Here is a 26,849-nt window from a genome sequence, read left to right as displayed (position 1 = left end):
CCCATGCCAACTAACAAGATCTTATTTAGGAATATAAGTAGCTGAATCAAAATGTATTGCTTATTGGCTGCTAGTGGTAATTCTAGTGGGAAGATGTAGCACCTATATTAATAAATTAGACTCACGAGAACCGATATTTCTGTAAGCCGCAAAATGGTACTGATTGGGTAGGTGGGCTCCCACTGCTGTGCACTAGTTATGCCACTGATTATTTTTATACCTTTGCTATTACAGATGAGCCCCACTACATGTACATTGTATACCCAGCGCCAAGAAACAGAAAGGGTGACTGCAGGAGTCTTTTGAATTCCAAGCCATAATACCTATATGCCTAAGCATAATTATACACAGATATCATTTTAATCAAATAATGCAGATTGATTTCCTTTTTCTCTGTAATAATAAAACAGTAGCTTGTACTTGATCCAAATGCAGATATAATTAATCCTTATTGGAAGCAAAACCAACCCATTGGGTTTATTTAATGTTTACATGATTTTTTTTAGTAGACTTATGGGGGCAAATTCATTAACCTACGGAAATTCGCCAGTGCTGGCTTCGCTCACATCGCAACACTTCACCAGGCGTAGATTCACCAGGACAACGCTAATTCACTAAAATCCGAAGTTGCAGCCTGCACAATGCTTTATATAGAACTCGAAGGGATCTTGGCCCTTTACTGCCTGTAATGGATGCCACTAAGAGAGCCTGGGATGCAATTGTGCAAATCACTAAAGCTGCTACTACTCTATCTCCAGATTCACCTTTATGGGGTAATAGTAACTATCTACACTAAGTCACATTCTCAGAGGTGGGAACGTGGTCTAAATTTGGTCTTAAGCGGCTGTCTCGAGTTTATGCTGATGGCACTCTTCCCACACTACCTCAACTTCGCCAGATCCTCTCTCTGCCTGACCTGTCCGAATTCCGCTATAACCAGATCAGTCATCTTTGCTCAGCGCAGTTCCCAACCCCTCCTCTGCACCTACAATACACAGGGATAGAGGAATTGATATCTAAACCCGCCAAGGTCAAGCTCCTATCCAATGCATATAAGCACTTAATTTCTAATAGATATGATCCCCGACCCAGGGTGAAGTATAAGTGGGAGAGTAGTGGGGTTCGTATTGACCCAGATGATTGGGAAGAAATCATTGACAACCTATATGTCCCATTAGTGAGTGTAAGAGATAAGCTCATACAGTTTAAGATCACACATCAAACATACCTCACCCCTCAGAAACTATTTACGATGGGGAAAGTAGCTTCACCCAGCTGTCCAAGATGTGGTGCTTCTGTCGCTAATTTCATGCATTTAATGTGGGATTGCCCAGTGATATTTAGATATTGGAGGGCAATTGTGAGCTTCATGGCTACTAAACTGGATCTTCCCCAGATACTTAACCCTGCTACTTGTCTTCTGGGTCTCCTTGACTCCGTGATACCTAGAGTAAACACTAGATGCCTGATGAGGTTGCTTTTCTTTTACGCAAAAAAAGTTGTTGCCCTGCACTGGATGGGCCCCTTGCCACCGACTCTGAATAGATGTATTGGACTAATTAATTCGCAACTGGAACTGTACAAGCTCACCTACTTAGCACGCGGATGCCCGAAGAAATTTGAGAATATTTGGAACCCTTGGCTCGAGTCGCCAGCCACAACGACTAACCAGTGATGGTCACTTTTTCAGCCGTACCTCTTTCTCTACTTTCCCCTTTCTTTCTTTCCTTCTACCTAGCTTTACTTCCTTCAAATTTTTTTTTTGTTGTTAAAATTCAATAAAAATCAACCTTTTAAAAAAAAAAATCCGAAGTTGCGTCCAGGGGGCAGAACTCTGGCGAAGTGCGTTATCGCTGGCTAATTTGCATACGGCGGGAAGTAAAGTTAATGGACGTATATGTTGCAGCAAATACATTACACTACACAAGCCCAGGGAACCTTAATAAAATAAAATAACGTTGTTATATTGCCCTACACATGTGCCCAGTGTATAGTTTATATGGCACATATGGTAGGAAATGTATGGGGGAGCCTGGGTACCCAAAAATTTTTTACGGCCTATCACCCTGAAAAAGTAAAAGACACCAGTCTTTTTTGGGACTTAGAAAATTTTCAATTTTTAACATTCCATTGCACTTCGCCCGGTCTGAGCTGGCGAAGGTAAGTCTGGCAGAACAGGTAGCGCTGAGTAAAAGGCACATCTTAGTGAATTTGCGAAGTATCGCTCTTTCGCCAGAGCGAAACGTTGCCTGGCGTAAGAGTGCGAAGTAGCGATAGAGTCTATCTCCTTCGCTAACGAAGTTACACCTGTGCATGTTATTAAATCGGTGAAGTCCTGAAATGACGTCACGCTGTTGAATTTTCGCTAAAGTTAGTCACTTCGCCCTTTGGTGAATTTCCCCATGATATGAAGATCCAAATATCCAGATAACCCCAGGTCCCGAGCATACTGGATAATAGGTCCCATACCTGTATCTGCGTATTGTATTATATGACATGGATTATGAATTCTTAAGTACACCACTGGTTCATATGTAAGGAGTGTTTTGCCTACATAGGCCAGTAGGGTACATTTTTAATTTAAAATGGATTTTTAGTAACCATAGATACATTTGGGAAGCCTTTTGCATTACTAGTCATTTGCATTGTCAAGGTTATGCACACTGCTGTTAGCAGAGGATAAATAGCTGGATTTGGAACAAGTAAACATTTTAATAATTCAACAGGCAATCAGTGACCTCACCCAGTGACATCATTTCTCGGCCAGAGATTTAGGCACTGCCCACCCCCTGCCCCTCCCCAGGACTCAGCCCATAGCAAAACAACTTTGGAGTTTTGGTAACTGTTTACAGATACAAAAGTGAGCACACCCCACCCAAACCCCACCTTGTGCATAGCCTAGTCTGGGAAGAGCTGATAATAACGCTGGCAAGGGAGATATGAACTAAATGAATATTTACAATGATGTTTCATTTTATGTGTTGCTGAAGCTCCATAAATGTTACTCTTAGAACTAATGGACAAGTTTACTAATAAGAGCGGATACATTTATTATAAAGCAACCAGATGCAGTGCCCATAAAACTCTTGATGCTGGCAGAAAATACTGGTAATTATATTGACTGAACAACTTAAAGGGGTTGTTCACCTTTAAATTAACTTTTAGTATGATGTAGAGAGTGATATTCTGAGACAATTTGCAATTCGTTTTCCATTTTTTACTATATGTGGTTTTTGAGTTATTTAGCTTTTTGTGCAGAAGCTCTCCAGTTTGCAATTTCAGCAGTCTGGTTGCTAGGGTCCAACTATGCGTTAATATCAATAAGAGACTGGAATATGAATAGCAGAGGGTCTGAATAGGAATTTGACCAAGTTGCAAAAACCATACACCGAGCATTTGTTTTTTAGATGGGGTCAGTGACCTCCATTTGAAAGCTGGAAAGAGTCAAAAGAAGAAGAAGGGAAATAATTCATAAACTAAAAAAAAAAAAAAATGAAGACCAATTGAACAGTTGCTTAGAACTGACCATTCATAATATAATATATTAAAAGTAAAACTTAAAAGACCCCCCTCAGCCGCCTTCCTTCGTGGGTAGAAGGCAGAGCATTGTAGTTTGGCAACATTAAGGGCAGGATTATTTAAAAAACCTAAAAAATTATGAACCCAAGGTATAATTGTAAATATTTTATTTAGTAGACAATTCAGGAAATGACAAGGCAGAAGGTGATAATGACATGGTACATTCAGTTCTTCATTGCGTTTGCTTCCTCTGGAATCTCAAAGGCGAATGGAAGAGCAGCAACAGAACCCTTACCATTACTAAACTCAGTAATGGTAACGGTTTCATTGCCACCCTACACGTCTCCATCCAATACAATGGGTCAGCCATCCTCTGCTGCACTTCGGAACACTGGACATTGCACATACAATAATAACTGACTACGTGCTCCAAACTTCCCTTCTTTCAATATTTTCATGTAGACATTAATCAGAGCTGCCATGCTGCTTGCCTAAGCTAAGGCATTCTCCGTAGACAATGTATAAATCACCACTAGAGGTTCTGTTTCATTAGTTTTATGGAGAATGCCTGTGCCGAGACAAGTAATATATCAGCTCCTATATATATACTCTATTTGTAAAGGCCATGAAAGAAAATACTATCAATAGAACATTTTCTTATTATCTAAAAATCCCCTTTAATTACATCTAATATCAATGTATTTGGCTGGCCTGTATGACGGACAATTAGTTAATTACTAAAGAGCTGTCGTATTAACTGTTAAGCAGCTATACGGGAGAAATGAAAGTCATAAAGCGACGGAATGTTCAGCAGTGCAGCGACGGCGGGTGCTTGAGAGACTTGGTGTAGTACATCATCTATACTGTAGTGTCTTAAAACAAACTTACAGTATATGATGATATCCCAAACTCAGTCCCAAAGGCCTCAAGTACAGGGTGTGAGGTTGCAGCTCCGTTATCACTTCCTTCAGGGAACCTGTAAATACAATGGAAAATAGTTATAATACATAGCATCACCCTCTTTTCCCCATATCACTCATATCCCTGGCAGCGATACAGAACAAATTATTATCCTAAGAAACTCTATAAACAAAGAGCCCACCTAGCTTTTGTCTTCCAATTCAAGCCATAAATAGAGGGTTATCTGGTATCTAGGTCAGTAGGGTATCGTTAAGTTCTATAATACAGCAGTTCTGCAACACACACATACACAACATATTGTATAACATCCCCTCCATAAAGAATGGCATTTACTTTAATCCTAATAACCAAATGTATAAGAAGAATAAATATATTTTGGCAGTTTGAGTGTTCTCATGACTGTGCCAAGATTTGCTTTTCTAAATATCCTATTTAATCAACAAAAATAAGTGTACAAATATGAAACAAGGCCGATATACAACAAAGTAACCTTATGCACATGGCTACTGCAGAACTACAACTTCCAGCACCTCTCTTCTCCCCACCAGGTTCTGTTTGGGCGCTTGCAACATTTGCATAGTGCTACGCAATATGTACAGTGCTACGCAGTATGTTGGCACTATATAAATACATGTTAATAATAATAATAATAATAATTTACATTTTACTACTACATGATATACATTAAATATCAATAATAAAAAAAATTAGCCAGGCTTCAGTGTTGAGTTTCAATATAATGCATACAGATATCACAATGGCAATGCAATTGGTCCTGATTTAATTAACCTGGCAGCCATGCGAGATTCAGAGTGCTTTCCCAGCATTCCTATGGGCTGTACTTACCAACTAGAGACTGCAGTGCAATGTGATAGGAGGGCTGACTCATTATCTTCATTATCATCCAACAGCAGCCTGGGAGGGGGACATGGCGAATGTACACCCTGTTCCCTGGTCTCCTTATTTATAATGACCCAAGCTCATTTACATATTAACCAGCTGCCTGCCCCTTTAGCTAGCCCAGTACACAGACTGATTTTTCATTGGCCAAGAAAAGTGCTGGCGAAGCACATGCCGTTGTGTTTGAAAAAAGACGTATATTCTATCTACAATTTCTTGGCTAAAAAAAAAACATTTTTCATAAATAGCATAATCTGTGGATGAAATAAAATCATAGATCTCATGACTCCATATTTCATCCATCCTATGGGATAACTTGGCCTTTGAAGGTATTTTGAGCACTTCACCCATATATTTACTTCTATCACAGATAAAAAACATTCAATGAAGTCACCTCGGAAACACATTGGGGCTCAATTATAATTGCACGCATTGCTGGCAATGGGAGTCACATCAAAACACCAGCATGGGAATGCTGCTTTTTTGTCAGTTTTTGTAGCCATTTCTTAAAAGATGGATCTTTAACACTGTGACATCATTTCGATTTTAAAGCAACAAGGACTGCATAGGGCTTGGCTCATAGATCTGCATGGGCTCCACCATGTGATCCAATCATTGACCTAGAAGCTGGAACGATGGCTCAGCCTGATATGGCCCTCTACTTAGGCAGCCAAATGGCATAAACATCTACTTGTTTGGCAGTCAGACTAAATAATCAGATATGTCAGGCTTGGAAAAACATCCAGAACACTAATTTGGCTGGGGAAGTCAAAAAGTAAACCTTGCCCATTTATATCCATTATAGCCAAAGTTGTCAAATGACAAACCTGCATTTCATGGAGATGAGAAAAATGGAGCATAAAGCGAGCTCTTTATTTTCTCTAGTACAATATTTTCTCTTGGAGTCCCATACCCCTCTGCATCAATCCAAATTTCAGAACCTGGGGCTGCATAATAGTTGAATTTATAAACAGTCCCTATTTAGTAGGGATGCACCAAATCTTGCTTTTCAGGGTTCAGGTGAATCCCTGAATCCTAGAGTATGGATTTGGCCAAATAACAAACTGAATCCGAACCCTGGCAGAAATTGTTGGTGCATGAGAGGAAATACCCAATAAGTGCATAAAGCAAGCACTGCAAATTTTTGATTTCGGTTTGGCCAGGCTCCTTGATTCGGCAAATTGCCAACATTTCCAAATTGCTTGGAATCCTGCTAAAAATTCAGGCTCAGCCAAATCCGAGCTTCGGTGCATCTTTTCTATTAAGTGGGCTGGTGGGGAGCTGTTTGGGCCTCTGTGCCCCATGCACTTTAGAATGTTTGCCCCTCTGGCCAGACTTTGTTCGTTTTTGTTTATATTTTAAAAGAGTTTTCAGAAACGTTTACAGCCAATATGTAACCCTCATACTCTTAGGTTCTAGATATAGAAAGGTGAGGTACAAACTGCCGGCATGCATCATACAGCATCCATAAATTCTTCAGAGGTTCTTCTAATTTGGACATTTGGCCCCCGAATACAACTTGGACCGGTTAGAAGACACTCTGAACTCTAGCTGCTTTTTTCTGTATTCAACAATTGGGACCCAAACCACACATTATATGTGGATGAAGGCTGCCCAATTAGTTCCTCCTAGAACACTTGTTCTCCTCTCAGGGGCATAACTATAGAGGAAGCAGACCCTGCGGTTGCAGGGGGGCCCAGGAGTGTAGGGGGCCCAGTAAGACCATAATTAATTAGCAATTTTAATATATCTTGGTAAAATAGGCCAACTTATAAATATTTTGGGGCCCTAAATTGAATTTGCTATGGGGCCCAGTAACAACTAGTTACGCCACTGTCTCCTCTATATTTACTGGTGTTTTTTCCCCAACGACCATCTCTTGGCCTGGCTAAGCCCAGGTCCTTCACATGCATTCTTTTGTCTTTCCAGCTATATAAACCATATTTACCATTCACGGTTACATTACTTGAGAAGACCAAATGGACTCCAAATCCACCAATTACAAGGTTAGCTAAAAGTACCCAAGATACACTTCCAGAGGCACAATTCTATCAGACATTTATTTACTCATTTACTAACATTTCTGACTTTTTATTGGACCTTAGGAATATTTTTGTTCAGGACAGGAGTAAGTTCAAGTAAAGAAAAGAAGCAATATTGAGAGTTTAATTTCTGCTGTTTAAAATCTGGCGAGGGGGGGCTGCAAGGACCAGGTTGGGCGGGTCGGGGGGCCAGCGGCAACGCGTCTAATTTTGTCACGCGGGCGTTAATTGCAGGCTAGGCTCGGCAGCCCAGTTCATGAGTGGGGTGCGGCCCGACGGTTCGGGACCCCCTGCTCTAAAGGGAATTAAATAAATGAACATTTTTTGTCATTTCTATTTTTATTGTTTTTAAGTTACAAAGAGGGAAAATGAATATAAAAGGGAGAAGAAAGAGAGAAACAACAATGATGAAAACTATGAGAAAACCATCTGAAGAGAACAGATCATGCTTTCCTTCCTATTATACATCATCATCTGATATTCAGTAGCTTTGTTTATTTTATTCTGTTTGTGCTAGACTCTCTCCTGCCAAATAGAAATAGCTTCATTCGACTAACTTTTTTTGAAGTTGTGTACCTTTCCTCTTAGGTATGCAGCATCACTATTCTTTGTTTCTAACCTCATCCCTCTGGGGGGCTGAGCATCCCTCCAACGGACAGGTAGTGCAAGACAAGCTGTAAGTAAGATAGCTTTTATGGGGGTTGTTCACTTTTAAATACTTTTTTAGTATGATGCAGAGAGTGATATTCTGAGACAATTTTCAATTGGTTTTCATTTTTTATTTTTTTATGGTTTTTGAGTTATTAAGCTTAATATTCAGCAGCTCTAGTTTGCAATTTCATCAATCTGGTTGCTAGGGTCCAAATGACCCTAGTTCCCATGCAATGCTTTGAATAAGAGACTGGAGTATGAATAGGAGAGGGCCTAATAGAAAGAGGAGTAATACAAAATAGCAATAACAATACATTTGTAGCTTTATGGACCATTTGTTTTTTTAGATGGCGTCAGTGACCCCCATTTGATAGCTAGAATGAGTAAGAAGAAAAAGGAAAATCATGTAAAACCTTTTAAATTAACCTGTCTGATATATAGCTGCCTGATTTTCAGCCAGAAATGTATTGGATAAGCCATGAGAGAAGTCCCATACATGGGCAGATAGATGTAGGGGGCTGAATACAGCTTACAATTCCTTGGAGGAGGCCTCCATTGATAAGAATTGTGCCTAAATAACATGAAGGAGAGTGATGGCTTTTGGACCCATTTCAAAATTGCACTTTCTTGATAACTTCTCCATGTGCTGAATTGTGCGCATAAAGAGCATCTACTCTGAGCACTTTCCTATAACCTACTTACATTATTTTTGTTTAATGGATTGGAAGCCTGCCGGATATAGTAGTCTAAAACCTCAAAAACCACTAAAAGTAGAAAGCCGAATGGTACCTGCTATTTGAGTGATCACCGCATGCACAGGATAGATAGGCCAAATGTCAGGCCAGGCTGAGGGTCTTTGCTTAGGGCAGTACTGGACCTAAATAGAGCCCTGGTAATTTGACTCCCTGTATAATGGAACCAGGTCTGGACTGGGAGTCAAAATAGGCCCTGGAATTCCAGGTACACAGAGGCCCAGCCGCCCAAACAGCCCCTACCAACCCAATAAATAATGACTGTCTATGGCATCTTACAGCAGCCCCTCTGCTATTTCTGATCAGGCCCTCTACTATTTATCTTCAGTTCTGCCTGGTTGCTAGGGTAGTTTATCCAGAGCAACCCGGTACACAGCAAAAAAATCTAATTAAATTAAAAAACAGAAACAATAAAATATGAAGAGCAATTTTAGCCATATAGCAGCCTGTTTTCACCGTACTAAAAGCTTTTGTTAAATTATTATTCACAAAGAAGTGGTGCCAAGGTGATTTTTGTACTATAGTGGTTTTAGTGCCATGTTATCCGGGCAAATAAAAAGAACATCTGTTTATTTCAGCATTTTGAACAGGAGCTTAATAACGGGATAATAACGGGACCACCATATCAGTGGGAGTATTCTGGGATTTGTAGTTCAACCAGCAAGGCACAAAGTGGGAATTCAATATCAGACCAGAATGCTTGGGACTTGGGGTTTATCCTAGAAGGGATGTTTCCTTAATTTCATCTCCAAACCTTAAAGGGGTTGCTCACCTTTGAGATAATTTATAGTATGATGTATTGTAGAGAGTCATTTTCTGAGATGATTTGCAATTGGTTTTCATTTTTTATTATTTGTGTTTTTTGAGTTATTTAGTTTTTTAATCAGCAACTCTTCAGTTTGCGATTTCAGCAATCTAGTTGCTAGGGTCCAAATTACCCTAGCAACCATGCATTTATTTGAACATTGACTGGAATATGAATAGGAGAGGCCCGAATAGAAAGATGAGTAATAAAACATAGCAATGACAATAAATGTGTAGCCGTACAGCGCATATATCTTAGATGGGATCAGTGACCCCCATTTGAAAGCTGGAAAGAGTCAGAAGAAAAAAGCAGATGATTCAAAAACTATACAAAATAAACAATGAAGACCAAATGAAAAGCTGCTTAGAATTAGCCATTCTAGAACATATTAAAAGTTATGTTTTAACATTAGATAAACCCAATAGGAATGTTTTGCCTCCAATAGAGATGAATTATATTTTGGGTTTTGGAAGTACAAGCTACTGTTTTATTATTATGGAGAAAAAAAGGAAATCATTTTTAAAAATTCGAATTATTTGCTAATAAAGGAGTTTATGGGAGAGGGCCTTCCTGTAATTCGGATGCATTGTGGAAAAAAGGTTTCCAGATAACGGATCCCATACCTGTACAGTTATTACATGAAGTATAGGAATTAATTCGACCTGCTTGTTTCTAAACACAATACAAGCAGCCGCCTTGTACGTTGCGCCCATTCAGGATGAAATGGTACTTTTTTCATGAGCTCTGGGTGGATGAAACCATGAGATAGAGAAAGCTGCTAATCCTTTCATGGCTTATCATGTGCCGGCAGAGTAATGTCCATAGAGCAGTCAGCAGATCTACATGTGGCTTCTCTGATAACATACAGTGTGTGCGTGTGTCCCTGCACAAACCTCACAACAGAGTCCAGTCTGGGCTACAGGGGATTCTTCCCCCACCTTGGCCTTAATAGCTAGTGTGTCCTAATAAAGAAAGTACTTTATTATATATATATATATATATATATATATATATATATATATATATATATACCTCCATATCTGGGCAGGATCCCATCCTTGGCTATCCCTGTTATACTTGCTTGGAAGAACTTGTCGTACTTTGTGTTGACTCCAAATTGATTGGGCAGATGTGCACTAAATATAACTGGTGCATCATATGTTTATATATAAATATACATTGTTGTGTGGGAGGTTGTCACACACACAGAAGCTGCTCGGATGAGTAGCTGATTACTCAGCAAGTCCAGTTGTTTCTAGATTTACCTACACTAGATATACCATGACCTGGATGATGAATAAAAATCTTCATAGTCACACAAATGATTCGTTTATACAGGGAATGTTACTTGGACTTCCAAGATGTGGGATGTGCAGGGTAAAAGAAACAAGGGAAAGTTGTGCTTGTGAACATTTCAAAAGAGAAAAATGTGAGTGTCCCCCAAAATAATGAATCAATCAATTAAAAAATGAAAAATTTATTAGGACATCAGAGCAAGACCTAACGCGTTTCGTGCCTGCTGGGGCACTTACTCATAGGTTTGATTCTGAGTAAGTGCCCCAGCAGGCACAAAACGCTTTAGGTCTTGCTCTGATGTCCTAATAAATTTTTCATTTTTTAATTGATTGATTCATTATTTTGGGGGACACATTTTTCTCTTTTGAAATGTTGACTTGGACTTAAACCCTAGGACTGGGGTGAATTGTGAGTATATTCCCCATGATTAACTTTATTTATTTTTGATTTTGAATTACTGATTAGTTTTGTAGTAGTACCTATATAGATTTTTTGGCACCAACATAAACCATATTATTAAAGTTGTGCTTGTGACCAAAAAATTCAAATACAAGAGTCCTCTGCACTCAACCCATTATCAATATATTTAAGACAGCGACATTTTGTGCATACTGCTACTGAAAAATGCCTTACCCTTTAAACAAAACAGGGATTGTTTGTCCATATATTGCAATATATTTAAGCTGGCCAACTACGTCAAAGTCATCCCATATCTGGCCAGTCCTACGCTCAATTTTATCTGATTCATTAAGAATTCTATTGCTTCATTATACATTTTACACAGGGACTTTCATGAACATATAATGTCATTTTGTAACCCACAAACTGCACTTTTGCCATCTCTGTGCCACTCCTCAGCAGTACCCCCTGTATCCCCTGATGGTAGCCCTGCCTCTGCTTTTTAATAAATAAGCCTTTTTTTTTCTATAGTTTCTATTAAAATGTTAGCATTTCTGATTATTTTTTTTTTATGTAAGGGATACTCGAGAGGATGTGGATACAATTTAAACTAAGGGCCCCGGGCTTTAATGAACTGCATCTGGAGCTGCTGTGCCACATTGGAGCAATGGAATTTTTGGGGCCCCCTGGGCTCCACCCGACCCAGCCCCCAAGCCTCACCCCAGATCCCGCCTCCACTCCCCATCACAGTTAAAAGACCACACAGACATCAACAATAAAAAAAGGTAACCCCGCGACACACACATAAGTTATAAAAAGCTATTGGGGACCAGGGCCCCCCTATGATTTAAAAAAAAGCATTGTTGCCAGGGCCCCCCATGAAAGTTATTTAAAAAAGCATTGGTGCCAGGGCCCCCCTTACAAGTAAAAAAAAAATTGTGGCCCCAAAGAATATTTTTTTTAAAAAAAACATTGGTGGCAGGGGCCTATAGAGTATTAAAATAATACATTGGTGGCTAGAGGATTAAAAAAAATACACATTGGTGTTCAGAAGAATTGATCTCGTGGCTTCAGGACTTCATCTTCGCCTCCTTTTGTGACTTTGGGTCTTTTCGGTGCTTCAGGACTTCGGCTTCAGCTATTTTCGCGGCTTCAGGTTATTTCACCACTTCGGGACTGTTCAGCACTTCCTCGTTGTGGCTGTTCGGGACTTCGGAAGGAGGTGGCAAAGCTTTGACGCTGTCAAGGGGGGCCTGGATTTTCAAAAACTGCCAGGCCCCCCTTCAGGCCCACTTGTACCGCCTGTGCCTCCCTGATGGCGGCCCTGGATTGGATTATTGGAAGAGTTTATATACTGAGCTCTTTCCATACTTCAATGAGGACTTCAATGAATACTCAGCAAGTCCAGTTGCTCTAGATTTACTTGCTTGACAACCCTCGTATCTACACAATGTTCTCATTTTCTATATTAATTATTAGCAGGGTATTAGTTCAGTGGTGCCAAATCCTTGTCCTCTTTCAACTACCCTTTAGCCCAGCGACAAATCTCCTCTTCTTTGAGTGACTAATCTCCCCCCGAACTGCCCCCCACCGGCTAAAATCTACATCGCCATCGGGATGGCACTCAGAGCTATTCGTTTTCCAAAGTCGTCCGAAGTTGCCTCACGAGGAAACTTCAGGCGACTTCAGAAATGAAGCGCTACGGGTGCCACCCTGACGGCCATTTTGATTCTAGCCAGCGGGAAGGCTTTCTAGGAGATTAGTTGCTCGAAGAAGAGGCGATTTGTTGCCGGGTGACAAAATCTCCCTGAATTTCACTGATTTTACATTTTCCCGGATTTCACATCATTTTTTCCTGGTCCCATGCAAAATGTGAAATTGGGGTTCTACTGTAGCTCTATATTGTTTGATTTAGAAAGATGGTGTTCCATTGGCAGAAACAGAATGTGGAGCAGTGGTGGAACTACCGGGCGGCTGCATGTCCTGCACATGGGCACCAGCAGCACTAGGTACGTTACTGGTTTGGAAGAGGTTGGTGTAACACAACTTGATCGTGGTACAGGTATAAAAGGTTTGTGAATTTGTCATTAAATAACTTTCTGGACTGAACTAACATTTTACTCCACTTTTGTGAATCCCTTCAGAGCCTTAGAAATAAATACTGCCCTTTTGCTGTGGAGTAGGGCAAAATGGAGAGATCGCTGAGGGACGAGCACTCCCACTAACAATGACATGTGGTTCTGGGACTGACCGGTTACACTGGCTGAGAGCAGCTTGAAAAGCAAATCGACTGCACTTTACACAGGGTGGGTCTTATGGTAGTGCAGGAAGGGTTCCAGCATCTGCTCGGGGGAAGAAAGTTGATAAATAAAGAATATAAAATATAAGTGAAGCATCTGGCACACATCCACACCCTTTTCACTACTGAAATGAAACATGTGCACGACACCTAACAATAAAACATTTTCTGCCTGTGCTCACGCTAGAAGAAATCTGTGTTGTGAGCTTTGGTGGATGATGTTATCTGGTTCCCTACAAATGAGAATGGAGATAACGCAATAAAGGGGCCCCTCTCCCCAGTAATACAAACCCAAACATTGGAGACTCTTTTCAGGCCTACACAATATTCTTCTTGGCTACCAGTTAGATGAACTAGTAATGTCACAGCTCACGACTTGTTATCAATAATTTGTTTTTGAGTAAGCAAGGTCTGGCCGGGTTGGGTGTGGGCAGAGTGTGAAGGAGCAGAACACTGATAAGGGAGGATCAGCTTTTATATCACACTGATATTGCCTTGGAACAGACTCCCCGGCTCTTATCAGTCAGCAGATGAAGGCCATGGAGCTGCGCATCAGCAGATGGAAATATTAGTGGGAGAGGGGTAGTGCTCCTGTATTAGATCTGTTTAACCCTTAACCTTTTTTTTTACTTCTGCACATAGGTAACTAGGGGCCAGGGGCATAGAGACTACACACCCAGCAGCTGGGGCACAGAGGTTCTGTAAGATATTGTGCATTTTTAATATATTGTGTGAGATAATCTGCCGAAAATGTTTGCTTGCAAAGCAGTACTGATAAAAGGGACAGAACAGGGGTTTATATGGCACCACTGCAGTTGACTATTATATAAAGATTAGAGAGTGAAAGCAAAGACCTAACTGACTGTGATGTGCCATGTGTGATAGTATAAATATGTGGGGAATTACAGTTATTCTGGTTTTTAGCATTAAACACAATTAAAGATGGATCATTCTTTATCCCAGACATCTGCCCAAAATGTGGTCATACTCCGGCGGATTACATCCACATGGTATGGAGTTGTCGGCACATACAGACATTTTGGAAAAAAGTGGTTACTGAAATAAGTCAAATAATGGCTCTCATAATCCCACTTGATCCACTAATTTTATTACTGAACCAGGTAGTGGAAACCGCCCCTAACCCGGCAGAAAGAGCATTAATGTGTTATTTTCTAATTCAAGCAAAGAGACTTATTGCTCTTAATTGGAAATCGAAACAACCCCCAAAAAGGAATCAGTGGGTGGAAATGGTAAACGCTTAATGTATCAGCTTACATACTTGTGTAGGGGTTGCCCTAAAAAGTTCGATAAGATTTGGTCCCTGTGGCTCTCCAAACATCTACCAGGCCTGCACCTCAGGCTGACTCATGAGACCGTGTCGGCAGCTTATTGGCCCGTGTATGGGGGCCCCCGACAGGCTTCGCCGAAAGTCGGCCAGATCTCGATCAGATGGGACGAAAAATCCTGTTGGATCGCGGCCGCATCCATTCGTTGATGCGGTCCCGCGATCCAATCACCCATTACTATTCGTTAGTATCCGATCGTTGGGCCCTAGGGCCCACGATCGGATCAGCCCGATATTGCCCACCTCAAGGTGGGCATATCGGGGAGTGATCCGCTCGTTTGGCGACATCGCCAAACGAGCGGATCCCTCCGTGTATGGCCACCTTTAATTGTAATTGTGTATATTATTTATTGTAGTCCCCCCTCCCCTTAGGGTTAGTCCACACGAGGAGATTCAGGGAGATTTAGTCGCCTGGTGTCTAATCTAATCGCCTCTTCTTCTGGGCGACAATCCTGGCAACTTTGGGCGACTTCGGAAAATGAAGCTCGGGGAGATTGTCGCCCAGACGAAGACTAAATCTCCTTGTGTGGACTAACCCTTAAAGTCCCTCCACTTTCCAAAGAAACTGGAAAGCAGAGCGGCTTCAAGTCCCAGAACCATCACTTCCCAATGGAACAAGGTGAGGGAGTGATTGGAAAATTGTTCATACTCGTATCATGGTTTCTCTTCAAACTTTAGAAGTTCAGATTATGCACCTTTTCTACAGAATCTGCAAGGGATGGTGGTGGTGGAGGGTGGGGAGGAAAACAGCACCTAAGAGAGGAAATTATTATTGCAATCGACAGTTCCCCCTCAAAATATAAATAAAGGAGATCTATAATGCCTGGGACCCAGTATTATATTGTACAAAAGCAATAATACTACATACTGTGAAAAGGATATTGAATAGAATAGATTGATTAGACTGTTGCTAAGTAAGACTATATAACAATATGAGAGTATAGAGTAAAACTGGCCATAGACGCAAAGATACGATTGTTTGAATCCTCGAACGACTGGACTTCCCCATCTCCTGACCTGCCACATTCAGATCAAATAAAGTAGAAAAGAACAGATGAGCCAATGTTCTGCCCCTGACAGCAATCGTACGATATCTATGTCCAACCAAAGCTGGTGACAGTCTCCCTCTGAATATCATACGATCGGCAATACATGCAGAGATATTATCAGCAGCCGACAGAAATTTTTTTACCTGTCCAATCGACCAAACGACCGATCTCTGACGGACAAAAAATGTCAGGACTCTCCACACACGGTCCAAAAATCATACGAAACCTCGATTCGTACGACTGGATCTTTGCGTCTAAATACTGGGGTTCTCTGCAGAAGAGCAGTCCCAAAATAGCTTAACAATTAGACTGGCACCCCAAGAAATTGTAATGTACCTCAATATCACAAGGGAGGACAGCTGTGGGTAATGTTTCATCATCTCTGTGGACCCTACGCTCCTTTACGGATCTGTATTTAGGTGAAAAGTAAACTTAATATGTACACACATGTGCTCCAGTGAAGTTTCAATTCTTATTCATCAAAACATGTATCAACCAGACACCAGATGTGGCCTAAAACAAGCAATATAACCTTAATCTGTGGAACAAGGACTAGGATTTAAGCCCATGAAGAGCCCCGGCCAATGCCTTTGCTGTGCAAACAGTGTCAGCTTTCAGCAGCCTCTCAAAATACTGGGGGTCAATTATAAACACTGGACAAATTTGCCTGTGGGAAGTAACTTGTGGAAACCAATCAAATTGTTGCATTCATTGTTCTACCTGCAGCTTTCTGAAAAAAAGCCACTTACTAAATGGTTACTATGGGTTACTGCCCATAAGATAAGAGTCCTGCATCAGATCGGATGCCAGTGTAACAATGTGATTGGGACTCGTGGATTATACTTCTTGTGCCCACTGTGTGGGTGGCCTGCAGGTACACGATCTGTTGCAGGGGAGTGGGTTACAGACGGCCATTCCTGGAGTAACGTAAGAAAATCCAGGCTTCCCAATGTGAAAATTGATAGGTGTGACGCAACTTCCCATTAACATGGCGATTGCTGCTGGAAGCGGTTGGGTAAGCGGGTCCAGGTTGGGTGCAGGTTTTAAAAAAAAGACTCGTCCAGGTCTCTACCGTAAGCTAATTTGCACAGTGTTGATAAATGAGCCCTAATGTATGTAGGGACAACCAAACTTTAGCAATCCTGGAGGAGCAAGCAATAGGACAGAAAATATACATCCAATGGGCCAGATTCCATTCGTCATGTTAGTGATGTGCGGGCCGGCCTGAAACCCACGGGACCCGTGTGTTGGGTAGGTTTGGGCTGGCTGCTGCTTCAAGTCTTCAGGTTGAGTGGTTCCTTCTGCTCTCCCCACCCTAACACTTCCAGCTCCTCCATTTATGGACTTGCCCCACCCCTTTCATGGAGGAGCTGAGCCAGGTGAGGGTGGGTTAGGGTTGGGTGTGAGTCCAGAAAATCTGGATCCGCACATCACTATATAACGTGAAAACTCATGATAGAGATTCAATTCGAGGAAAAAAAGCTTTTCTCTAAATTCAGTTCCAGTTTTTTCCAATAGACTTCAATAGATACGTTTTTCTGAATTAAATCTCAAATTGAATCTTGTCCATGACCTTTCACGTGATAAAATCTTTTTCTCATTGAATTGAATCTGCCCCATTGTCTGAAAGAAGCAGATAGGAGCGACAGGTCCTCGTCTCTTCTGCTTCTCAGATTGTTTGATCTGTTGAATGTTACAATAGAAAGTGGCCAATCATGCGTCTGGCCACTCGTACAGTATTCACCTGTTTAGCAGTGAGATGATCAGAGTGGCCTATGGGCCGGCCTGTGTATGGCCACCTCTAGGCAAGATTAGGAGGTAGTCAGCTTGGACTATTAGGTTATAATAGTCTGAACTGTATAAATGTAAGGCATGGGTGAGGTTATTATTAGTTGTTTCTAGGGGTCCCCAACTGTTTTTTTGCCCATGAGCCACATTCAAAGGTGTTTAAGGGGGTGGCAAAAAAAGGCTGTGATCTGCTATGTGGTAGCCCCTATGTGGACTGGTAACCTACAGAAGGCTGTTGGCCTCTAAGCCAGGAATTCAAAAATAGCCACCTGCTTTGGGGCGACTGGGCACAACATCCAAGGGGTTGGAGAGCAACATGTTACGTACGAGTCACTGGTTGGGGATCACTGCTTTAGTGAGAAATCATGTACAGGTTGTGGCAATATATATTAAATAAATCACAATAAGCAGTAGTTTTGGACCAAGGTGTTGATATGACCATAGATTGGTCAAAAGGCACACAGTGGATTTCAGCTCTGAAACACAAATATGCATTTTGGCCCAGAGACCCATTCAGTGTGCCCGCACCTTGACCAATGCAATGGCTCCAGGTACAGGCTGATTATTGACCTGCGTTTATCCACAGACAGAGAATCAGCCCAGTTTGGTATAAACCTGAATAATCTAGAAAGGTGACGGCACAAAAGCAGAAACTGCTCATTTCACAAAATGTATTTTTGCTATTGCAATGCTTCCCCATCCCCTGGTACATCTTGATGAAGGATAAAGTAGAATAAAGTACACAATCCAGAAATCCCTTTCCTGAATGACATGCCCCCACTGGCAGCAGCCTGAATGAGAGCAGGAAAAAGGGGCCGCTTAGGTGAAGTTATTATCCTGCCTTGGATAAAGAAATACATGGCTGAGAGCTGTAGCTCAGGAGCAATGGTAGCCCAGCCGGCTTTAGCAGCACCTTGTTTAGTATAAGAGTTAGTAAGGCTGCTATGAAACCTGGGCCTTTTTCATAACAATGTGTTTGGTTGCTTTGAGCCGATGCCATTCTTATTGTTTGTATGATAGCCCTCTGCACTGAATCTTTTGTGAGCTGGAGAATGCCGAGTTGCCAAGCAAAAGGGGGAGGCGACACATGACTATCGGGGGGCTTACCTTGGGGTCCCTTTACTTTTATCCTGGCTATGCAGAAAAGGAACCATAACACAAGTCAGTTTGCATGGAATGCTTATTGCACGCCCCCTAGTGCTGCTGAATAACAAGTGCACCTAGAGTGCAACATAATCACTTATACCACTGATCCCCAACCAGTAGCTTGTGAGTAAAATGATGCTCCCCAACCCCTTGGATGTTGCTCTCAGTGGCCTCAAAGCAGTTGCTTATTTTTGAATTCCAGGCTTGGAGGCAAGTTTTATTTGCATAAAAACAGGTGTAATGCCAAACTGAGGCTCCTGTAGGCTGCCAGTCCACATAGGGGCTACTAATAGCCAATCACAACCCTTATTTGGCACCAGCCAGGAACATTTTTCATGCTTGTGTTGCTCCCCAACTCTTTTTACATCTGAATGTTGCTCATGGGTGAGAAAGGTTGGGGACCCTTGAATTATACGCTTGATATAGGGATTAGAGTCCTGCAGCAGGTTAGGTCCTCGTGGGTTACCAGCAAAAAAAAAAAAAAAAAAAAGCAGGCACCCTGTGGAATGAGGAGAGAATTTTCAGGTGCGGATCACGGGTCTCATCTAAATGTCTTATCTTATGTAATATTGTCTATATTTTACACCTTTTAAAGTTTTACAAAACTTGTTTCTGTCCTCATCCACTCTTGATGACGTCACTTCCAGTTTGCAGCAACATCATTTCCTGTTTGATGGTGGTCTGCAGGTTGCGGATAAGGCAGTTGCGGGTCAGGTAGTGGATCAAAGTGGCTAAATATGCGGGTTGCGGTTTGGGTCTTAGAAATTGGTTCCGCGCAGGACTCTAATAAGGATACAACACAAAAGCCTGCGTTTTTTGTTCACAAATATAAACTATACTCCGTTTATACTATACTTTAATGGATGCTTCAGAATGGAGCTCAATCCAGTGGATTCAGTGCTGCTCCCAATAACATCTGTAACACAAGATGAAAAACACAGACAACGTATAGGAATTGGAACAGCAGGGAGTTTTATTATACAAGTATGAAACACTTGCATAGGGTCCAGTGAGAGACAGCTGCACAGGTCACATGGTGTCACTTCATTCACATGCAGATAATGAGAAATCACATTAACAGTCGTCGTTATACACAAGAGTATCTGCTGCTTCACTGTACAAAGGACAGAAATGCTCGGGGTTCTCAAAGGCTTTGGTGGGGTGACATTATAGATCTGCCACGTCCTCTACATTGTGTGAGATTAAATATCGTTATAATATTGTATATCGCCCAGGATTAAAGCTTCCTGGGGAGGAAGAGTTGAATAATACAAGCATATTCAAATATAGACATTTTTTTTTTTTTAAGGAGAGTACAGACCAACAACGGGTTATAAAATCATAGATATCTTTGGGCTGTTTTTATTTTTTTAACACAGCAGTGCTTCTGCCATTAGCAACCAATCAGATCCTTACATCCATTTCCCAACTTGACTGACCGCCATGGATTGCCAAGTTGCTATGGTAACAGCACTGGTGCCTCCATGTTTGTGAATGAGCCCCCTCATGTCTCTTACACCAGGTATGACAAAGTCTCCAGCTCTTGTGAACTACAATTTCCAGCAGACTTGGAGTATAACCGAGGCTGATGGGAAGACATAGTTCAGGATAACCGTCAGGCTGTGAATTTGACACCCCTGCTCTACAGGATAAGGATATTTTTTAGCATTTGACCTAAAAATTGTAATGTAAAAGGCACGAGAGAATTTTCCTATTCCGTACACTAGAGAGAATAAAACAAAGTGGCACCAAGGAAACCTCCCTACCAGGAGTACAGTTTATATCATATACATGTATCTATATATATATATATATATCATTATCTGAAACTCAGTATGACAGAAGGGAACATACAGATATTTACAAACTGCACACGTGATGGAAGGGCCATGGGGGTGAGATGCTATAACCACTACTAGAAAAAAAAAAAAAAGATCAATGACCCACATTTTGTAATGAGACTCCTCTAATAATTCTGATAGGCTGACCCAACAGAAAGAGATACTGGGGGTCATTTATCAACACTGGGCAAATTTGCCCATGGACAGTAACCCATGGCAACCAATCAGATTGCTGCATTCATTGTTCTACTTGCAGTTGGCTTTAAAAAGCTAATCGCTGATTGGTTGCTATAGGTACCTGCCCATGTCTTGATAAACGAGCCCCACTAAAACGAATACAAAGAAGATACAAGGTCTCCTGGTAGGGTTTTAAGCACCCAAATCTTGACAGTAAAGCTAAAGACTACAGACACACACACTGGAGCTTGAAATATTGGCTGTACTGTAATATTACATGGATGTATGAATGTAGGAAGCTGCTTATTGATAAAGTCAGAAGGGGCATTTACTATAAAAAGGAAGTCTGCAAAGTACAAAAATCAGGCGCAAATGCCCTTTTTTGCACAATGGCTTCCTTAAAAGTCTTAGCTTGACATTTTATTTCCATAAAAAGCTACTTTTATTTAAAAAGGCATATTAAAACAACAACAAACCTACAGATCCCATGGTATTCCACAGATTACCATATGTTTGTTATTCTTTTAATATGACTGGGAGCTGTGTCACAGTAACTATGGCCCCCCCCTTTTTTTGGGGGGGCCATACGTTTTCTTTTGCTTGGCCTTGGGCTACTCCCTTGAATACATTTCCTACACAAGGGTTTGGCAGGCATAATTGTGTCATTCAGATGAGCAGGTTAAGGAGCGACAACAACTAGTAAACTACCCCCCTGTGCCTCTCTCCCAGGAGGAAACTTATTGTATATAGAGGAGGGGAACCGGTTAGTTTATGGCACAATAGGATTAACAGATCATTTGACAATTCAGGGACATGTCTAGTAAATCCAGGTAGAAGGGCTGTACTTGTTGCAACGTAACTATAATCATTACAGCAATGCATTTATTAGAAGGAATTTTCAAGTGATCTGGTAAATCCTACAGTAGAATCCCGGGTATGGAACATATTATAAGGAAACCTGCTGTGAAATATTTCCCAGCTGTGAGGTTGAATCAGGGGCAATTTTGGCCTCACTGCTGCCCTGAGACAGACGAACTGCTGACACTTCACTAGTACAATTGCACTCCCTGCACTAGAGGTACACAATTAAGTTTAAAAAAAAAGGTATTTTGGCTCTTAAAAAGTTACCAGGAATAGCTTTTTGTTGCCCCAGCAGGATGATGTAACCTGGTACAGCAACACCAAAAATTGAAAGTCTTTTAAAGTAATGAACATATAATGTACTGGTGCTTTGCACTGGTAAAACTGGTGTGTTGGCTTCTCTACAATATTTTATTTGAAGAAGCTACTATGCAGCCATTCAAAGATGAATAAGGAGAAAAGGCACAGGATACACAGCAGATAACAGATAAGCTCTGTAGAATACAATGGGATTCTTCAGTACTTTTATCTACAGAGTATTCTGTGCTTGAATGGCTGCCCCCATGGCTACACAGCAGCTTGTTTATATGAACTATAGTAGAGTTTCTAAAGCAAACAGATCAGTTTTACCAGTGCAGGGCAACACTACATTATATTTTCATTACTTTAAACCACTCCTTTTTTTGGTGTTACTGTTTCTTTAACTTGCTTCATAGCAGGAGCACAAGTGAGTGGAATACCAATGGCCTACAAGTACAGTGAGGTATCTGGGGGTACAGGACTAAGTAGTAATGCCTGGGGCACCAATACTATATGGCCCAGCTCTGGTGATCCTTAAAGTAGCCTTAAAGGGGTTGTTCACCTGTGAGTTAACTTTTAGTAGGATGTAGAGAGTGATATTCTGACTTTTCTGAGACAATTTGCAATTGGTTTTCATTTTTTATTATTTAGCTTTTTATTCAGCAGCTCTCCAATTTTAGCAATCTGGTTGCTAGGGTCCAAATTACCCTAGCACCCAAGCATTTAGTTGAATAAGAGACTGGAATATGAATAGGAGAGGCCTGAATAGAAAGAGGAGCAATAACAATAAATGTGTAGCTTTACAGAGCATTTCTGTTTAGATTGGGTCAGTGACCCCCATTTGAAAGAGTCAAATGAAGTGAAATTAAAAAAAAAAAAAACACCAAAAAAGAAAAATGAAGACCAATTGAAAAGTTGCTTAGAATTGGCCATTCTATAACATACTAAAAGCAAACATCCGATTTGTGAGTTTATTCGAGGTAGATAAAAACCTCAAAGTCGACCGTTGATAATTAACCCCTTAAATGTTGTGTGTGTGTGTGTGTGTCAGAAAGTGTCCACTCACTGCACATTGATTCACATGCACAATATTCCGTTTTGAGAGGCAGGAACGGGTATGAGCGAACTTAACAGAAATATACACTTTTGTCAATAATGAGAACTGAACAAGGTCATCATCATCATCGTAAGTAAAAGACTGTATTCCAAATCATTCAAACATAAAATCAAAATAAAAGCTTGTCACAAAATAACCGCGTTAAACATTGTGGAAGCCACAGTAACAGTAATACTTGCCTACACTACTCCTATTATACGCAAAGAAACCCACAGAATAAAGTCACACTTCACAAAACATTCACATATTTCCCAGGTCATCTGGTCCAAAATGATGGACTACATAAAGAATATATTAATATAATGTATAGTGAAAATAACCCCCACCGATCGTATTCTAAATCCCCAGGCAGATATAGAGTGCAGTGCAACGATAATAAGCAATGCCCTGGCCATGCACCTGCCCCTAGAACTGCTGCACAAATACAACTGCCATCAGGAAAGCTGTGGCTGTGAATAATGGGGATTGGGTTCCTAGTGTGGCTTATTTCAACCAGATCAAGCACTATATATGGTTTTCAGAAACAACTTTGATTGATAAAATGCACAGATAACTGGCTTAAATGATTATTTCTTTTGAGATATAACATAGCAAAAAAATCCCCTAAATATTTATCAACACCACTTCTTTGGGGATCACTATGAAGCATTTTGGGTAAGCAATGGAGAAATTTGGGTCTGTGTAAAATAGGGATGCACTGAATCCACTATTTGGGATTCGGCCGAATACCGAACGTGAATTTGTATATGCAAATTAGGGTCAGGAAAGGAAAAAGTGGAAAAAATTAATATTTTGTGGCGAAAAGTCACGTAATTTCCCTACCCCACCCATAATTTACACATGCAAATTAGGATTCAGTTCGGCCAAGCACAAGGATTTGTCAGAAACCGAATCCTGCTGAAAAAGGCAGAATCCTGAACCGAATCCTGGAATCGGTGCATCCCTAATGTAAGAGCTACAATGTAGGGGAGCTCGTTCCTCATTGAAAGGCAAGTTAGAGAAGTCATGTTCCATTAAGTCCTCCTAGCTTCTCAGGGGAACACTAGCTGCCTAATCAGCCCCTCCTGAGAGGACAACAGCTATTTGGACCATGCATGGGGCCAGAGTAAACTAATTTAGTAAACAAGAAGAGATCACATTTACACAGACCCTAATCAGCACCTCCCCACTCTAGAGTATCCCCAACTCTAATTTTACAGGGCTTTTTAGATATCGATTGGGAGAGCAAATACTATTGTGCCGTGCGTGGGGCCTCTATGTGATCTGATTGTTGGACTGGGGGCCAAGCAGATCTTCACTGGCATGAGACTTGAACCCAATCCAAAAGCAGTCCTTTCACTGTTACTGGATTGATATAGTTTGCACACACACACTTAAGAGCCACCATATACGAGCAGATATAAGCTGGCGATAGATTAAGTCGGCATCTTATTGGGCAGTTTGATCAGGCTTCCCCATTCAATATCATGCCAAAAGTTGGCCAGATGTCCATTAGGTGAATTTAAAAATCCCCTCAGATAAAAAAACTGCATCGGTTCATGATGCGGTCCTTGATCCAACCAACCATATCCTCCTAGTTGTTATCCGATCGTTGGGCCTGAGGGCCCACTATCAAATCAGCCCAATATCGGTGAGAGAGCCGCTCGTTTGGCAGCCTTCATATGTATGGCCAGCTGTAGAGGCGAGTGCCTAGGGAGATTCAAATCTGCATAGATGGGAGACTTTTGTGTTAAAATGTATAAACGAGCACTGCCTTAAAATAAAGTGAGCAAAAAGCTATACATGGATTTTATGTGCTCCTGAAAATAAAGCATCAGAGTGGAACCTTCCAAATCTTCATTTATCTTACAGGTTATAGAAGGAAGAAGACTTTCTGATTTCAATGCGACAGTTATACTGTAGTGACCAATATATATATATATTACGTGCAGGGTACAATAAATGTACAGTGCTAAAGAGGATTTGTCACTTACAATTTACATGCAGAGGTTCCACAATAAAGTGAGCAGATATGTAGAAACAAAGAAGTCTTGGATGAAGCAGCCACTCAGCACTGCCATCAAGAAGAGCGTGCTTCCCGTTTGGTATATACAACAATATGAACGCATTCCTACTTGGATCTTAAAACAGGGGGGAAAAAAATAAAGTACACCAAAATTGGAAAAAGCCTTTAAACAGCAAACAGGCCTTAATCAACCTAAATGAAATGTTCCTAAAAATTAGATACATATACCTTGGCCAGCTGTTCACTCATAAGAGCAATCGAAATTCCCTGTGCTGCATTCTTTAGAGGTTCAAAGAATTTTTAATTGCAAAGAAATAAAAGCAGGGATTATCAACCACCATACAAACACACTTCTGTATCGCTCCCTTGCTTTTCTGCATTTAATAGCAATCCATGATCTTTTTTTTTTTTTTCTACATTGGCTGGAAAATAAATGTAGTGCAACTTGGGCAGATTGTATTTGTCATGTGTCCACAGCTACATGCAGCATCTTAATTACACATTTTTGGGCAATAATTGCCCGTGCAGGGTGATCCATGCTGCTTTCCATTCAAGTGTGAGGTGGAGGTGATCCTCTGCAGGAAGCCTCTTCTCAAAGTAGCAATGATTAATTGTATCATTCCCTTACAAATAGACTGAGCAGCCCAGACTGACTGCACAAATATAAGACTCATATGCTGAAACAGGAGAGCAAGTACAGATGTCTGTTGCTTGGGAGTACAAAAAACCCAATGTATATTATATCAGGATTTTCCAACCTGCATTCCATCCAAAAGAGGACTTACAGCCAATGACTTTCCGGCAATTTTGGAAGGGCAGTTTAGCGGCTAAAGGGATGCAGTTTTGTTACTCTTTAAATGGAGACATGAGACCCCATGCGCTCTAACACAAAGTGGTGGTACACTGTTTCAGGGCTTTAGTGAAATATATAAAAAAAAAAAATGGCTGGAGTTCTTGCATTGACAGGTAAAAGCAGCATTTTGGTAGCTTAGAAAGCATACACCATAGGGCAGAGAAACTGAAGGCACAGAGGCAGCAACTCCAGCCAAAGCAGAACTCTGCCGAACAAACAGCTTGAATCATACAAATAAACAGTAACCATCTATTTAAAAAAATATCTATGAACAAACTTAAAACAATGAAGGATATGACTATTCGTGTTTCTGGCCCGAACACATTAGGAACCAGATTATTTAAAATGAATGAGAAATTGTCTTTTTTTTGTATAAAACAGAGTCCTGTCATTGTTGAAGGCAATCTGATGTTGAGTGCATACAGAGGTGGACTCATTGTTCTTATCCTTACGCCATGATGCCTGTGGCTTTCTGGATCAGGGGAATCTGCAATAATACAAATAAGAATAAAACTGAATTCATAGAAAAACAATAGTACAGAAGTTTTCCCAATGTTGTAGTTATTAACTTGCATTCGTACAGTCTACAGATCAAGACAATACTCTTTATGACCACTTGATGGCATTGTTCTGAAATTATGCAAAGGAAAAAAAGCCAACTCCATATACTATATGGTTTATTATAAAAACACTACTAATCAAACAGGGCAGAATTTCCCAGGGTGGAAGTGGAAACAAATCACATAATTATCAGGAATCAGATTACTTAATTTGCACTTCATT

The 26,849-nt window shown here is 40.9% G+C and overlaps 1 protein-coding gene and 1 long non-coding RNA gene across 3 annotated transcripts in view; both read right to left on the bottom strand.

The window, feature by feature from the left end:
• Nucleotides 1–3,671: 3,671 nt before the first annotated feature.
• LOC121399868 lies at nucleotides 3,672–5,384 on the bottom strand. Its single transcript, XR_005965299.1, has 2 exons — nucleotides 5,287–5,384; nucleotides 3,672–4,495 (listed from the first exon to the last, which is right to left on the bottom strand). It is a non-coding gene; the product is annotated as an uncharacterized LOC121399868 (long non-coding RNA).
• A 17,885-nt stretch (nucleotides 5,385–23,269) lies between these two features.
• Nucleotides 23,270–26,849, bottom strand: part of flot2.L (flotillin 2 L homeolog) — a 36,577-nt gene continuing 32,997 nt past the window's right edge. Inside the window, exon 11 of one of the 2 annotated variants that reach the window (XM_041580869.1) lies at nucleotides 23,270–26,553. In XM_041580869.1, the coding sequence (XP_041436803.1) occupies nucleotides 26,515–26,553 (39 nt within the window). In that variant the 3' untranslated portion in view covers nucleotides 23,270–26,514. 2 annotated transcript variants of the gene reach the window in all.

The sequence above is a fragment of the Xenopus laevis genome, chromosome 2L (assembly GCF_017654675.1).
Source record: "Xenopus laevis strain J_2021 chromosome 2L, Xenopus_laevis_v10.1, whole genome shotgun sequence".
In the NCBI taxonomy this organism is placed as follows: Eukaryota; Metazoa; Chordata; class Amphibia; order Anura; family Pipidae; genus Xenopus; species Xenopus laevis.
This window is presented reverse-complemented; position numbering and strand designations above follow the sequence as displayed.